The sequence below is a fragment of the Cercospora beticola genome, chromosome 3 (assembly GCF_033473495.1).
Source record: "Cercospora beticola chromosome 3, complete sequence".
NCBI lineage: Eukaryota > Fungi > Ascomycota > Dothideomycetes > Mycosphaerellales > Mycosphaerellaceae > Cercospora > Cercospora beticola.
In genome coordinates, this window is record NC_088937.1 from 3,912,028 (window position 1) to 3,928,056 (window position 16,029).

The 16,029-nt window shown below is 43.0% G+C and overlaps 3 protein-coding genes across 3 annotated transcripts; all 3 read right to left on the bottom strand.

Annotated features, from left to right (window-relative positions):
* Positions 1-7,088: 7,088 nt before the first annotated feature.
* On the bottom strand, positions 7,089-8,522 carry RHO25_005518 (uncharacterized protein; the record flags this gene model as incomplete). The annotated part of the gene is made up of 2 exons (XM_023596413.2): positions 7,089-8,362; positions 8,414-8,522. The coding sequence occupies 2 exons, from the start codon at positions 8,520-8,522 to the stop codon at positions 7,089-7,091; spliced, it is 1,383 nt and encodes a 460-aa protein (XP_023456497.1).
* A 5,190-nt stretch (positions 8,523-13,712) lies between these two features.
* On the bottom strand, positions 13,713-14,426 carry RHO25_005519 (uncharacterized protein; the record flags this gene model as incomplete). The annotated part of the gene is made up of 3 exons (XM_065602659.1): positions 13,713-14,125; positions 14,220-14,230; positions 14,416-14,426. 3 exons carry the CDS (start codon positions 14,424-14,426, stop codon positions 13,713-13,715), a joined length of 435 nt encoding a protein of 144 aa, XP_065458731.1.
* Positions 14,427-15,323: 897 nt separating this feature from the next.
* Positions 15,324-15,509, bottom strand: RHO25_005520 (uncharacterized protein; the record flags this gene model as incomplete). The annotated part of the gene is made up of 1 exon (XM_065602660.1): positions 15,324-15,509. One exon carries the CDS (start codon positions 15,507-15,509, stop codon positions 15,324-15,326), a length of 186 nt encoding a protein of 61 aa, XP_065458732.1.
* Between the last annotated feature and the right edge of the window lie 520 nt (positions 15,510-16,029).

Below are 16,029 nucleotides of genomic sequence, written 5' to 3' on the forward strand. Positions count from 1 at the left end.
GTTAAGAAATCGTTCTGCGAGTTAAATAACTCTATTACGCCGTTCTTAAGTCGGGCATAAACATTACAGGTATCTAGCTGCGAAAGCGAGACTAGATTAAGCCGGAATTCCGGTATATATAGGCAGTTAGTTAGAATAGCGACTTTATTAGTATCTTTAAATCGTATTCTAACGTTGCCTACTCCGTAGGAGGTTATAGTACCCGAGTTCCCCTACCTTATAGTAGTAGTCTTATTAGTAAAAGTCGTAAAATACGATCTATTACTAATAATATGTCGGCTAGCACCCGAATCTAGGACCCAATCCTGATTTTCTATAGAGGTGGTCCGAGCTCCCTCTAGAGGTATCCGAGCTTCCTCTAGAGTCGGATTACTAGAATTCGAGTTTCTAGAGTAAAGAGAGATTGCTTCTTCTTCTAGAGTCTCGATTCTAGACGCCCGAGCTTCCTCTAACGGGGAATCGATTATACAGCGCTCTTAAATAGAGAAACAGCGAGTAGGGTCCTCTACTAAAGTATATAATAAATCGACTTCCTCCCCTTCTTCGTTAGTTATAAGGATAGGTTCCTTATAACTAGTAGAGGGCTTAGAGGCGCTATTAGATTCGCGTTTACGCTACTAAGGCGGGCGTTTATTCGGGTGTTTACTATAGCAGTCGTCTTCTAAATGCCCCTCTTTCTTGCAGTACGAGCAGTACTTAGAGGCATCTTTAGGGCCCTTTTTATTAAGGCGTTTAGGGCTCTTAGTCTTCTGCTTAGTAGCCTTACTACTACTGCCGAATTTACGCGACGAGCTAGAGTATAATGCAGTCTCTTTAGTATTATACCTTCTAGATTCGTCGAGTATATTCGCGAATAGAGTCTCTAGAGTAAAGGCATCCTCGTTACTTCTAAGACTTTAACTTATAGAAGTAATAAACGAGTCGTAATCGTCGTTTAGGTTATTTAGAGTCCAAGCAATAATTACTTGCTTAGGTAGTTCTATACCCTTCGCCTTAAGTTAATCGTATAGGCGCTATATAGAGTTAATATAAGACTCTATAGAACCCGAGGATTCTAAAGTCGTTTAAAATAGCTCTTTACAAAGTAAGAAATTAGAATTAAATCCCTTAGGGGAGTATAATTCTTCGAGCGTATTCTAAGCGTCCTTAGCCGTTGCTTGATTAGAGATTTGAAGCAACGGGCCGTCCTCTACGCCTAGCCGAATAGCTGCGAGAGCCTTAGCTATAATAGAAGGCTCTAGGTTTTCTTATTCTAGAGCTCCTAGATAGCCCTTTTCGGTTAGGTAAGAGCGCATTCTAAGGGCCTAAATCTCGTAGTTTTCTTAGCCCTTTAGGCGCGCAAACGTAAAGGATTTATCGCTTAGAGACATCTTGTTTTCTAGCCGAAATTCGTTGTTTTCTCTAGAGAGAATAGTACGGCTAGCAGCTTACTTTCTTAGTTACCCCTTAAGTTCAGCCTTCGCTGTCTATACCCTTTAGTATACCGCTTGCTAGGAGGTCCGGCTAGTATAACGGTTTTTCTAACTCCTAGTACTCTTGTTTATCCTAGTTTCCTAGGCAAGAGGCAGCAGGGACTATGCGGGCCACAGGCTCTCTAGTATTAGTCGGTACGGGTATTCTCGCTCGCTAGGATCGTAGGAAAGGTAAAGGGCGTTCCGTAGGCGTCGAAATCGTAGAAATCCGTCGAGAAACAAGCGAGATATAGTCGTTCGAAATCGAGGTATTTTGTTTTCTAGAGAAAGTGCTCGAGCTTTCTCTTAGAGTCGTCCGTGCGTCTTCTAGGCTATAAGCAGGCCGGGCTTATAACCTTTTACATTAGCAGAATCGTAATCTGAGTATAGCGGAAGTGCTAGAGGAAGCACAGACGTCGTAGGTAGGTAGAGAGTAGTAGTAAGAGAGTAAGAGTAAAAGAGTAGAAAGCTTTTTTTTTTGTTTTTGCTTAGTCGACTATACTACGCGCTATAGGCCTTCTTATATACTCTATTACTGCGTACTAGAAGGTTCTACGTACGCGCAATTGCGTACGAGCACTAGGCAACTCTAGGACTAGTAATACTAAGAATAGGGCCTCGTAGAATAGCTTAGAATACTATAGAATATCGATTTGTAATCGATGTTCTACGAGGTTCTCTCGGTTTCTAGAAGCTACTCTAGAAGGATATCGGTAGAAACTTCTAGTCTACTGCTTACGCAGTCGCCCTAGAGGTTTCTAGAACCTTCTAGCCTAAAAGGGTAGTTAGACAGGGGTCCCCCTAGTTACCTTCCGAATTAGGAAGGTATTAGGTTAGGTTACGTAACTGTTAGGTAATATTACGTAACTATTAGGTAGTATTACGTAATCGTGACCTAATACCCTAAAAGGGTAGTTTGTATAGTACCCCCTTGTCCGCCTACCTAATTAGGAAATAGAGTCTAGGATAAGCTAAGCTTACCTTTCTAAGAGTTACCTTCTATATTAGGAAGGTATTAGGTTAGGTTATATAACTTAGAGAGTATTAGGTAGTAGTTACGTAACCCCCTAAAGGGTGTTAGGTGCTAGTTACGTAATCGTAACCTAATACTCTAAAAGAGTAGTTTATAGAGTACCTTTCTATCTACCTACCTAATTAGGAAATAGAGTCTCTAGGATAAGCTAAGCTTACTCTTCTAAGAGTATAAGACTCGTTTTTAAAAGTAAGCGGCGATAATTTTCTTAGCTAGCTAGGCCTAGGCTAAGTATATATACTAGTTAAGCTAGATCTACTTCGAAGACTACTTTATAGTAGATAAGAGATAGCTTTTTTATTATTAGTCGTCTTATTAGTATTAGTATCTTAGTAATAGAGCTAGGCTTCTAAGTCTCTATATTCTACTATACTATAGACTACGTTCTAATAATAATATAGTCTAGCTACTAAGCTATAAGTTTATATATACTTAAAGAAAGAGAGTTAGTAGTACTATAAGAATAAAGCTAGAAGTATCTACTACTATACTCTACTACTATCTCTTACTTCTACTTACTATACTCTTAGTAGTTATAAGATAGATAATAAAGATTACTAGATATAAGAGCTCGGTTATATAATTTATCTACGAAAAGATTAAGTCGATAAATATAGAATATTAAAGGTTCTCTCTTTATCTTTATTATAATACTAGTACTTATATATTACTATAATAGTTTCTATAGTAATCTATAAGCCGAATATAATACCTATCTACTATAGATACTATAGTATATTTCTAGTAACTATATTTCGAGAAGATTTTCTATAAACTTATATACTCTCTTTATAGCTAGGTATATATATAGATCTAAGTACTTACTAATTAAAATACTTCTAGTATATAATACTTAAGAAAGATCCTCTACTATATAATAGTATAGTCGACGCCTATATATATAGAACTTTATCTATAAATTAGAGCGATAATATACGCTAATAATCCTATAATAACCTAGTAATAGAGAGCTATAATATCTAGAATAATAAGTCTAACTATCTATATCTAATTACTATAGATATATTTAATATTCGTTTCTTTATAAGTATAGATTTAAAGCTATAAGTAGAGAGCTATTTATATCGCTAATACTCTCGATAATACTTCTAGCTATAGTAATACCTCTATCTATCTCTAATACTAGATAATAGGCGCTCGGAATATTATAGGAAAGATATAAGTATCTTTCTTTTTAAAAATAAGTAGAGAACTTAATAGTTAGTAGCTCCTTAAATTATAATAGATAATAGGTAAGGTAGCGGCTTATATTCTAAAGATATCTAATCGTAGAATAAAGCATATAAAGAGTATAGATAAGGTAGTAAGTAGGTAGGCGTCCTCGAGTTACTTAAAAGTACGTTCTAAATATTTCTTTATTATATTATTTATTCGATATCTCTTTTTTCTCTCTTACTAATATTCTAAGTACTTTTCCTTCTTTTAGAATTTCTATCTAAAACGCGTAGAGTACTAGCTAATACTAGTATAATATAAACTAGATATTAGTAATATTATTATAGTCTCTATAAGTAAAGTATATATAATTAATATCTATAGTACTATTAAAAAGAGCTTCTTTACTTAGCTATTAACTAGATAAAACTTATATACTCTCGAGATAGCTAAGGCTACTACTAATATAGCGCTTAGAGTAGATAAGCTATAGTATAATTCTAGCGCTAACTATAGTTTACTCTAGATATAAAGAGATTATTATAACCTAGAAGAACTTATAGTTAAGTAGCTAATTATCTAGGTAGTTAGCGATAGATATATATACTATATATCTAGTATAGGCTCGCGAAATTTATAGTCCTAGCTTATAATATTTAGTCGATCTTTATTTTTATTTTTAGAGCTAAAATCCTATTTTTAGTACTAAAATCTAGATTCTAGCTTCTAAAAGAGATTCCTAGTATAGTATCTAGATTCTAGAAGTAGTAGAACCTACTAGAATCTATAATCTAGACTAGGAATTTCGTTTTAGAAGCTAGAATCTCGTTTTTCGAGCTAGAATTTTATTTTTAGAGCTAGAATCTTATTTTTAGTACTAGAATCTAGATTCTCTAAACCAAAACGAAATTCCTAGTATAAATTATAAATTCTAGAGATAGTAGAAGCTATTAGAATCTAGAATATAAGTTAGGAATCTCGTTTTTAGAGCTAGAATCTCGTTTTTAGAGCTAGAATTTTATTTTTAGAGCTAGAATCTAGATTTCTTAAGCTAAAACGAGATTCCTAGTATAAATTATAGATTCTAGAAGTAGTAGAAGCTATTAGAATCTATAATCTAAGTTAGGAATCTCGTTTTAGAAGCTAGAATCTCGTTTTTAGAGCTAAAATCTTATTTTTAGAGCTAGAATCTAGATTTTTTAAGCTAAAACAAGATTCCTAGTATAGTATCTAAATTCTAGAAGTAGTAGTAGCTATTAGAATCTAGAATATAAGTCGGGGATCTCGTTTCTAGAGCTAGAATCTCGTTTTTAGAGCTAGAATCTAGTTTTTTAAGCTAGAATCTAGTTTTCTTAAGCTAGAATTAATATTCCTAACTTAGATTCTAGATTCTAATAGCTTCTAGTATCTCTAGAATCTAGATTCTAGGTTAGGAATCTCGTTTTTAGTACTAGAATCTCGATTTTCGAGCTAGAATCTTAATTTTCGAGCTAGAATCTAGATTCCTAGAGCGAAAAGGAGATTTCTAGTATAAGTATTATATTCTAGTAGCTTATACTTCTCCTAGAATCTAGATTCTAAAGCTAGAATCGAGATTCTAAGACTAGATACTAGATTCTAGTACTAAATTATTATTCTAGAATCTAGACTCTAATACTAGAACTAAGATTCTAAAGCTAGAACTAAAGCTAGAACCGAGATTCCGAGACTAGAATCTAGATTTCGAAACTAGATTCTAAATTCTAGTACTTTCTTCTTATACTAGAATCTAGGTTCTTATACTAGAATCTAGGTTCTTATACTAGAATCTAGATTCCGAGGCTAGAATCTAGATTCTAAGACTAGATACTAGACTCTAGTACTTAATTATTACTCTAGAATCTAGATCCTAGAGCTAGACTCTAGATTCTAAGGCTAGAACTAAGATTCCGAGGCTAGAACTAAAGCTAGAACCGAGATTCTAAGACTAGAATCTAGATTTCGAATCTAGATTCTAAATTCTAGTACTTTATTCTTATACTAGAATTTAGGTTCTAAAGCTAGAACCTAGATTCCGAAGCTAGAATCTAGATTCTAGTACTTTATTATTATACTAGAATTTAGATTCTAAAGTAAGAATCTAGAATCTAGTCTTAGAATCTAGATTTAGAAGCTAGAATTTATACTTTTAAGCTAGGAATTAGATTTCTTAAGCTAAAACGAGATTCTCGACCTATAGTAAATATTCTTAGACCTCCTACTACTCTAAGAATCTAGAATTAAAGCTAGGAATCTCGCTAGAGTCTCGACCTAATAAAGAGTAAGTATTTAGTCGTAGAAGACTTTATTAACTAGCGCTAGACGTAGGCTAGCGCTATCGAGATAGGTCTAGTTAATAAGACTAAAGGTAGTAGTAGTATTATAGATATAAAGAAGTATATTACTAGAGTAGGCTAGAACGTAGTATAGAATAGGTTTTCGAAGAGAGATCCTAGCGAACTTCGGTTCGTAGACAAGTAACCGATTAAGTTAGAATTACTAATTCGCTACTTTCTACGATATAAGTATATAAGGTTTTTATAACGCAAAGATAGTAGTATAATAGTAAGAGGTCGAAGGGGACTATATAATCTACTATAAAGAAACAATTAAGTATAAAAGGTATACTTTAGTATTCTATAGATACTCTAGATCTCTAGACGAATTATATAGGTTATATATTAATCTATAAATTGCGTAACTCGCTCGTAGTTACTAGTTTTATAACTTGCGTAAAACAAATATATAAAGTTAATACGTATTAATATTATACTACTAGTTACGCTCGTATAAGGAAGGAGGTTATACGATCCTAGAATCTCCTATACTTTTAGGATACTCTATACGTCGAAAGAGATATATATATAGCTAATTATAGATATATACGAGAATCTATAGTTAAGTCGGAGCTTCGCCTAGGAGCTACTTAAAGCTAGAACTAAGAAAGCTTTAACTCTATCTCTTAGCGGCTATAGTTATATAGATAATCGAGAGTCGATAGAACTGCTTTAACGTTCCGTTATAAAATATAAGCGCTACTCTAGACTTATAATCTATACTACTATAACTTAGCGATAAACAAACTACCCTTAGCTAACTAACGCCTATTAAGCGGACGTTCCGAGATATAGCGTAGGCTAAGAAGGCGCGTAGCGTAATACGACTATTTAAAGCTAAATATACGGTTTTAGAGGGCTATATATCGCTCGACACGCGGCTGCAGCGGCGTTATTCGCTAAGTTACACCTAGCATACTCTATCGGGTTAATCTTAAAGCACAAACCTAACTACCTATAGTATAGCAAGCGACGAGTGCAGACGGACGGCGTCTTATAGCTCTTATTAGATCGATATCGACTGCATGTAAGGCAAAAGCCGAAGCGACCACGATACATCAACTCTACCTAGCTCTAAGAAGCTATCTGGTTGCCAGCGAGCCTCACAGGCGGCCCCGGTCTAGCACCGCGCCATTCGCCGTCCTTAGCCCTTTCACAGACCTCCTGCAACACCTTGCCGGCCCAGTGAAAGTCCTCCTCGTCCAGGTAAACTTGTGCAGAGAGCCTGACCCACCACCTGCCTCCGTGAATCAAAATTGCCAGAAAGGTATTGTACTCCTCCACTAATACCTTGCTCATCCACTGAGCGATAGCGACAGCGACGGTGTACGTACCCTCAGCATCGTCCTGGAGACTGAGCGGTAGGGCGACGTTTGAGAAAGCGCAATTTTGTAGCGTGCCCTCGCTGTTCTCCATGACTTCAGTTTCCAGTATTCCAGCTACGATCTGGCCAGCTTTCCTCGCTAGGAAAATGTAGTATGCCATGATAGCCTCTTCGCCATTCTTTCCGTTCCAGGCCATCCTTGCCCTCCAGTTCAGGGCGGCCCCGACGCAAAGGTACGGGTTAGTATCGATTGTGCCAGTGAATTCGAAATTGTTGACGAATTCGCTCTTTTGGCTGGGCGGCAGCGGGCTTACAAGGGCGGTGTTGACTTTTGGGACGAATCCGTGGCTAGTGGGCAGGCTGGATCGCATCAGAGGCTGATTTTTGACAGGGCAGTAGAAGACAGCACAGCCGCGCGGTACATGCAGCCATTTGTGCAGGTTCGAAACGTAGAAGTCGGGATTTAGCTCGCCAAGATTGATGGGGATCTGTCCAATGCTGTGGGCGCCGTCAATCAGGCTCAGGATGCCATGCTCGTGGCAAAGCTTCGTGAGCTGCCCAAAGGGAACGCGGACACCAGGCATGCTGACGATTGTGTCAAACATTGCCAGCTTGGGTGTCTTGCCCGCAGCCTTAATAGACGAGACTGTGCTCAAGAAAGCCTGCACGAGAGCGGCATCGGAAATGGGATACGTCACTTCCACAGCTTGACCTTGAACAGGCGTCGTTTCTGCCAGGTACTCGATGGTCTTTTGGCAGGCTCCGTAGATAGTGGACAAATACAGGATGACATCGCCCGGCTGCCAGAGGAGGTTCCGCAAGACGGTGTTGACGCCGGTGGTGGCATTAGGAACGAAGACTATAGTATCAACGGACGCATTGAGGTAGTCGGCAACGATTTGCCGTGATTCATCAACCTTCTGAGGATACGTGTAGCGAATGAAACGATCTGGCTGACCCTCGCATTCGTCTTGCAGAGCACGCAGTGTTGTCCGAACAGCACGAGGGTAGGTCCCGAACGAGCCTGTTCGTAACAGTTAGTATGGGCCTTCAAAGCAGCATGACAGCAGCATACCGTGATTTAGGTTGCGATAGCCATTCTGCAGAAGAAAATGTTCCGCAGCTTCCTTGCCAACGTTGATTGTGGTGGCGGTGTCTGCTGACAGATTGGCGGGAGCAGGCATGTTGTCGATGAAAAGGATGAAGTTCCAATGGCAATGTCTAGATGAGGTCGATAGCGTGCTTAGTCATCGCTGTTTTGACTCATCGATTGGTCGCTGTCATAGGGCGTGACGATAGCTCCATTGCTTGACGACGCTACAGGATCGCTTTCCCACGGCATGTGTGACCTCAAAGTCCGCCGATGTCCTGCAACGTTGACTGTTTAGCGATAGAGGCTGTGAAACGGTGTGAGAAAGACAGGCGCACAGGGCCCGGCCGGGATCGCACGTCAGCAGAGAACGACTCATTTCACCCGTCGTTGCTAACTGGATGTTGACTCAGGCCTGATGAGTTCTTTGACACGGTAAAACGATGCGCCAGCCTGCCTTTAAAGGGTCGAGCTGCCGTAGTTGAGGTATTCGAAGTAATGTTCTCCTGTACTGTTCATCAAGCGGCGAGGGTAACAGCGTTGCCGTCAATCGTCCTGCGGCGCCACGGAGAGATGTACCAAGCGGTGCTAGTACAGCGAGAGGTCAAGTCAGCTCTTGGAGCGTCTACTCAGTCGCTGGGGAACAAAATTGGCGATTTCGTTCTCTGTGCTGTTGATAGCGAGAGTCAAGTTCAAGTGTCGCAGACCAAATTACACCATCTGACCAGTAGACATCCTCTCCACCTCCTATCTCGCGTGGGGATGAAGGAAACTTAGAAGCGAGTTATGGAATAGGCCACGCGTAGTTCGCGCCGAAGACTTGTTGTTGAAACGCTAGGACAAGGTAGCTGTTCGAGGTCGCGATTTTGGCGTCGAGGCTGCAATAGGACGTGAGAACTCTAGTTTACCTGTCCGCAAGCTGCCACAGATCCGGAGCATCGTGTCATGGCGCCGAGTTGCCTTCCCGAGGTTTGAATGGAGGAAACAGTACGAGATGTGTTTCATTTGCGGCTCCAACGTGGCAATATCGAAGGCACATGCAGTAGGCACTAGCGACGAAGAGGTCAGAGCCGCAGATCTCGCGCAGACTCTTCGAGCGGGGGTTCCAGAGGCCCACTGGAATGGCGAAAGGCGTGAGGCTTCAGTAAGTCCCGTAGTCAAAAGGTAGCTAGCAGTATTGGGCAGCCCTGGCGCACTTCTCCTCTGCAAGCTAGCAAAAGGGCCAAACTGTATACAGCTTGAGCTGGAGACACACATGCGGGTCATTTGCCGAATTCCATGCCGCACCGTGTCGAAGGACATGGCATCATGCTACTTTGGTGCACGTGCGCACGTGGACACGCCGCTCTGCTGCAGTCTTCTGGTCTATCTTGGCGAGCGAATGCAGGCATGGCTGATTTGACCTAGATAACCTCGTTCACCAAACCTTGCGAAGGAGAACGGAAAAGTGGAACACAATGAGCGTCCATCCACGTGTGACGGACAGTGTTCCGACCAGGCGTTGCAAGGTTTTCGCATTCGTAAGAGAGAGACGCGAAGAACAATCGCAAGATGCCAGATGCCGTTGTCCTTACAGAAACGAACTTGGGGGCGGATTGTGCTGTGGCCTACTGGACAGGCTCTCCGGGCGGACGAGATCCACCGCAGCTGAATGTTATTGAAGACGAATAGCCGCCAATGGCATGCGTTGAGGTATCAATGGCTCGTCGATTGATTTCTAGTCTGCACGCTCGAGGTACTGTACATCGCGCCTGTGACCCCAGCGAGAATAGAGTTCGGCGGACGAGATCGCAGGCCAGACTTCCGTCGTCTCCAGTTGCTTTCATACTGACGTGGCGCGGGTGGCCGGCCTCCAAAGCCCATATCGTCGAAAAATTCGTGGAGGCGCCTCGCATATGTCCAGCCGAGGTGACATCAATACGCGGCCGCGGTCTTGATAAGATCACATACACCGGGAGCGATCAATGACCAGCGATGAAGGGCCAATCGAGATTGGCTGCCGACTAATTTTCTTCCGGCAAGAGTGAGCCGAGAAGCTCGTCCACTACGCGGAACCAAACGTTCTCCAGTTGATGTTACGCTTCACTAAGAATCCAGCGTGCTGAACAGCGTATCGCCAAATCACACGGCAGTCTACAGCCAGAGCACAGTGCTCGCAGGGTGCCAATGTGGCGTAAGGGCCTCCAGGTGTCCACGTTGACTGCGCGAGCGACGCGGGGTCCACGAGACCTATTGGATTCTGCGGACGGTGTCGCGAGGGAGCAGCGGCCAAAATCGGCCACCAAGCGGCAAACCGTCGAGAGCCGGCGGCCCGGTGGCGGAAGCAGCCTCTGAGTAGTACTGCCGTGTACTGCCAGAGGCCTAGTAGCAGGTGCGCTGCACGAGACGTGCGCAATCGACGAGACTGACCGGCGTCAGACTTTCGTCCGACCTTCAGTCTCCCGTAGGTCCAATCGAGACGTGCGAGCGCATTAAGGCCGGTAGACGGCGCGAGCCTGCAGGACACTTCGAATCGGTTATAAAGAGGTCGGTTAGGTGAAGAGTTCGAGGAGTAGAGGCTGCGCTGCTAGAAGAGACGAGTCGAATCGCGCTACGTATAGCGTTGCTAAGCTAAGAAGTTAAGACGCTGTACTCTAACGGCTATTAGTAACCTTTATAGTCGTAGTACCGACGTCTCTTCCTACGACGTTAGGGCAAGAAGCGCTCTATTATACTCTAGAAACTAGTATATTCTAGAAACGTAGTATAGATATCTCTAGAGAGAAGGAATAGGCCTATTCTATAGCTAGAGGAAGTATAGACTCTCCGTATATAGAGTAGCCTATTTCTAGAATAGGCCTATTCTAAAACTCTATCTAGGTAGGGAGATCTAGATTATTTCTTAAAATTCTACGAATTATAAAGTATCTCTAGAAACTTCTAATAGTCTTAGACGTTCGGTCGCTTAAACTACTATAGGCTATATTTATTATCTAAAACTACCGACGACTACTATCTCTTTTCGCCTAGAACTAATAGTTTTTAAAAGTAGGAGCTCTAGCTAGAGTTATAATCGAGCTCTAAATATATAAGCTAGTAGGTCCTCTATAGTATAAATATAGTACTTTATTAAATTATATTCTCGTAGATACTCGTCGAATAGATATAATATAGTAGAAGTAGAAGTAATAAGTAGGAACTAACCGAGTTAATTATATTAGTTAGTTATAGGTTATATCTTACTTCTAAGATAGGTATTAGCTAGGTTATATAACCTAGTATTATATAATCTATATTACTTAATCCTAATCTCTAAAGTATCTCTTAGAATATCTAACTAGACTATATTTTCTAATATACTTTACTATAGAGAGTTACTTATAATAGATTAAAATTCTATAGCTTATTAAGTATTTATATTACTCCGCTAGAGTCTATATACGTAAGCTTCGTACTAACTATATACTACTCTATATATCGTTTCCGAAAGCTTTAGTAAGATCTATATCGAGTTTATATTTATAGTATCTAGAGTAGAATTAGGCCCGTTTTCCTTACGCTAGTAGTACTTTACTATATTTTATAATAACTACTTTATATTAATAGTCTTTAAAATAGAAGAGGCTCTATTCTATATAGATAGGATCCGTCTCCTTAGTCTTATAGTCTATAATTAGCTTATCTAGTAATAATAACCGGCGTAGTACTATTATCTATATTATTAATATATTTACTAATAGAATTAGTAAGCCTAAAGTAACTATACTCGCTACTTTATATCCTATTTAATATAGTATCGAAGCGAGTAGTAGTAGTAAAGATAGTAATAATAGACTTAGTCCCGTCGGCTTACTTTTAAGCTCTTTAGTAAGCTAAATACTCTAGCGTCGATACCTACTAGAGACTTAACTATACTAGGCCTTACGCCTACTATTAGTAGAAAAGAGAAGACTATAAGGCAACCGGTTAACTTAATACGATAGAGTAAATAAGCAACAATACTATCGCTAGTATATAGTCTGCCGGCGTAGGCTCCTAATTATTAGCCTCCTTAGACTACTCGAAAAATATATAGCATAGCGGCGCCCTCGGAGTGTGCTATTTAGTAATAGGGCATGTTCTATATTGCTATCGGAACTAATGCCGTCGCAAGTGCGTAGCGCTCGCGCCCGAAGTAACAACTCGTGTCGCGTCGCGTCGCGTCGTTATGTCGCGTTCGAAAGTGCCTGCCTAATTAACGGATCAAGGCAGAAGGTGCTACCAGAGCTCGAAGTTCAACTAAGCGATCTCCACGCCCACAACCTGCATTGTGTTTTCGAAGACAACCACCTCTGCTGAGATCCTGCCACTCCCACTGCGCTTCCAAAGCAGCCCCGATATAGCCTCTTCAGAGCTTCCGGACGACGACTTAGTTCAATACAATCACTTCATGCAGTTGGCGAAGCGACTTGAAAGTCAGTTGCGTTGCAGGCTCGGTGAGCCCAGTGCTCAAACGACAAGATAGGAGCTTGCTGACCAGCTGCAACGCGCTGAGACATCGCCATCTCCTCAATCTCGCGCTTCGGGTCTCGCGGAGTCGCTCGACGATTAGTCTCGTTCTGCACAAGGCACTCATGACGACCGAGACACTCTCCGCATTCTTACTCGATCCAATTGTGTCCAGTCCGGCACTTGCGATCGCAAGAGCAGCACAGCCCTTGCGTCCTAGAGCCTTTTTAAGGTGCAAAGGACGACCACTGCTGCGCACGTCACAGAGAGAACACCAGGCTTGCTCGGTCTTGGAAACAGCTGCTCTCCTAATCAAGGCCAATTCACGCCCGTCAGCACCCGCTCTGCCGATCATGATACAATCTGTGTGTTCTTGCAGATAAATTAGAGGGCGGTGTGGCGAGCGAGGACATGTAGGTGAGAGAAGAGGCGTAGATACAGCCCGCGCGAAATTCAGGCTTGAAAACATCTGATTGCTGGGTCAGGCCTGCGCATCTAGAAGAGGCCCTGTTTTCTCATTGGAGTACTGTTGCATGTTTCATCACGGAGTGCGTAGACAGGCATTGTCAAAATTATGGTCATGCCTCGCATTGAAGCACCTTTGCCCGCGTGCTTGATCAAAGAAAGGGCTACCGGTTTGCACCCAGTGTACCTAGACTTTCTCTATATGTCCCACAGCTTTTGTTGGAGGAACAGGCCTGTTAGAGTATAGCTCAACTCTCAAGGGAGGCCTCCTTGACTTCATGGCAATCTCACCTCAGTCTTCGATCTCCATAGCCCTGTTCAAGACATAGAAGTAAGCCGCGAGTTCAGATTGCTACTCCGCGCTGGAGTCTGGGCTTTCAAGCGTCTTGCGAAGATCATCCTTCTCTTCTTTGACCGCCTTCGCCAAAATCTCGATCTCGCCTTGTAAACCCTCCATCTCGGACTTCTGCTCTGCTATAGTCTTCAGAGAGGCCTTCGTCTCCGCCCTGAGGCTTAGCACTGTCTGATTCAGGCCTTCTCTCTCCTGGCTGGTCTTCTCTGAGCTGGTGCAGGCCTTCTCCAAGCTGGAGCAGGCCTGTTCTCGCTCGGCCGTAAGTCGAGAAATGTCTGGTTTGAGCTTTTTCGCTCGGATCTGGTCGCTCTCGATGTCTTTGGTAAGCTCAACAGATTTGCGATCCAGCACAGTGACCTCTTTTTCGTGCTCTGCGACTACCTCCCAAGTTAGGCGCGTGCCTTCGCTCGTTCCTACCTAGGCAGTGGTAGTCAGAGTTGGTGCCTTAGGTTTAGTTGCTCTCGCGAAGCGCCTGATGCCATACCGTGCCGAGGAGTTACTTTGTACGTTCGGCAATACTGCTTTGCCGACGATATAGCACTACTACAACGTTAATCGAACAAAGTCGAGATGCTCGGTTCTAGGTATTTTAACGAAGAATCTGGATATGTATATTTTATATATACGCAGGCAAAAGTGTAGGCTAGAAAACTTGCCTAGTACTCGTTTACGGGTGCACTCGGTAAACAACGGAGATACTTACGATAGCGACATTTTCGAGGATAACGAATAACGTTACGACATATGCGACAAACTCGAGATGCTTGGTTCTAGAGAATATAACGGCGATTCCGAATATCTAGAAATCGTGTTCGTAGGTGCGGAGTTACAGGCTAGAAAACCTGCAAACTGCGTTCTAGTCGGCTTGTCGTAGTGTACGATCCGGCTGTTTAGCGCGGTTTGGCATCAGACCCGCTCCGCGGAAAGTAGTCACTTCCACGACAAGAACACCTCTAAACACGGCAGCTACGTTGGTCTGACTTGGGAGGTAGCTCTGCGATAGTGGGCGCTGTGCTTTGCTTCAATTCGGCACGCTAGTGCTGAATGTCTTGCTTCGCGTCCTGCATTATTATTGCTCTGGCCACCTATTCAAGAACAGGCTTCAGTCTCATGGGAGTCGTTCAAGCTCGAAAGTTTGAAGAGCGGCGTACAAGTTGGTGCATTCGAGTTCTCGTCTTGCTGAAAGGCGGACACAGGCGCCCTCTGCATTAGCGCCAATCTTTGCGCTACATTGTTTGCCGCCATCTAGTTCAATTCTTTCTACGAAAGCCAGAGCCACGACACGTCCAGCTTCAGCGACGAGGCTGATTCTTACTCCCGGTCTCCGTCGCAGTGCCCAAAACGCCCAGCAAGGAGCGCGCGCGCCCGCCGCACGTTCTGTTCCAAGGAGAAGAGGAACAAGCTCCGTCTGTTGATGATGCAGATGCTGATGACAAGAAAGAGCTTCCATCCGAAGAAGGCCCCTCGCCGAAGGCGCAAATGCTGCAGATCAAGCTGATCAAGCCGTCTGCACCATCAGCTCCGGCTGTTCTGTGAAGCAGGCCCGTCCAGATGGTAGATTCGCATTGAGGCTCACCAAAAGAATGTTACCATTTGCAAAAACTCGCAAAACTAAGCCGAAAGGAAGTGTCCAATCTTGAACGAGCGCAATCGTGGCAGTTCACCGGGGCTGAGAAGAAGCGGAAGAGGCTTGTTCTTCAGATCGAGCATAGCGGCGAGGATGTACATGGAGTTGCTTCCGGTGGCAGTGTCTACGAGCAAGGTCACGATCAAGAATGGATATCTCGCTCCTCGCATGGTGATAATGACATGCCGTATCCGTCGAGAGAGCCGCCTCAGCCGCCTCGATCTCGGACAATTGCAGCCAACATGCGTGAGAGCATTCCACACACTGAACGCGCTTCATCGTTTGAAGGAAGAACTCGCCTCTGTTGGTGGGCGGTCAACAAAGGCACTCGATAGACAAACCTTTTCCCTTGTACGCAACACGTCTACGGAGGAACGGCATAGACACAACTTGCCTGATGGAGCCGACGAACAGGCATACTCTGCTTCCTCGCGCAAGAGGATTGCAGAGGCGAGGCATGGGCAGATCCTGCGCGATAAGGCCGTTGAAAACGAGCCGAGTGAAGCACGCGTGGGCCAACCAGGTTACACCCGCAGAGGATGGTCACCGCCGGCTGCTCAGCATTTCTCCTCTTCTCTATCGGTCAAATCGTTCTCTTCTCTGTCTTCGCCCGCAAACGCTCTGCAACCACACATCGACGATCTCTGCTCGACACTATTACAACCGGGCCGACCAATGTCGATCAGGTTC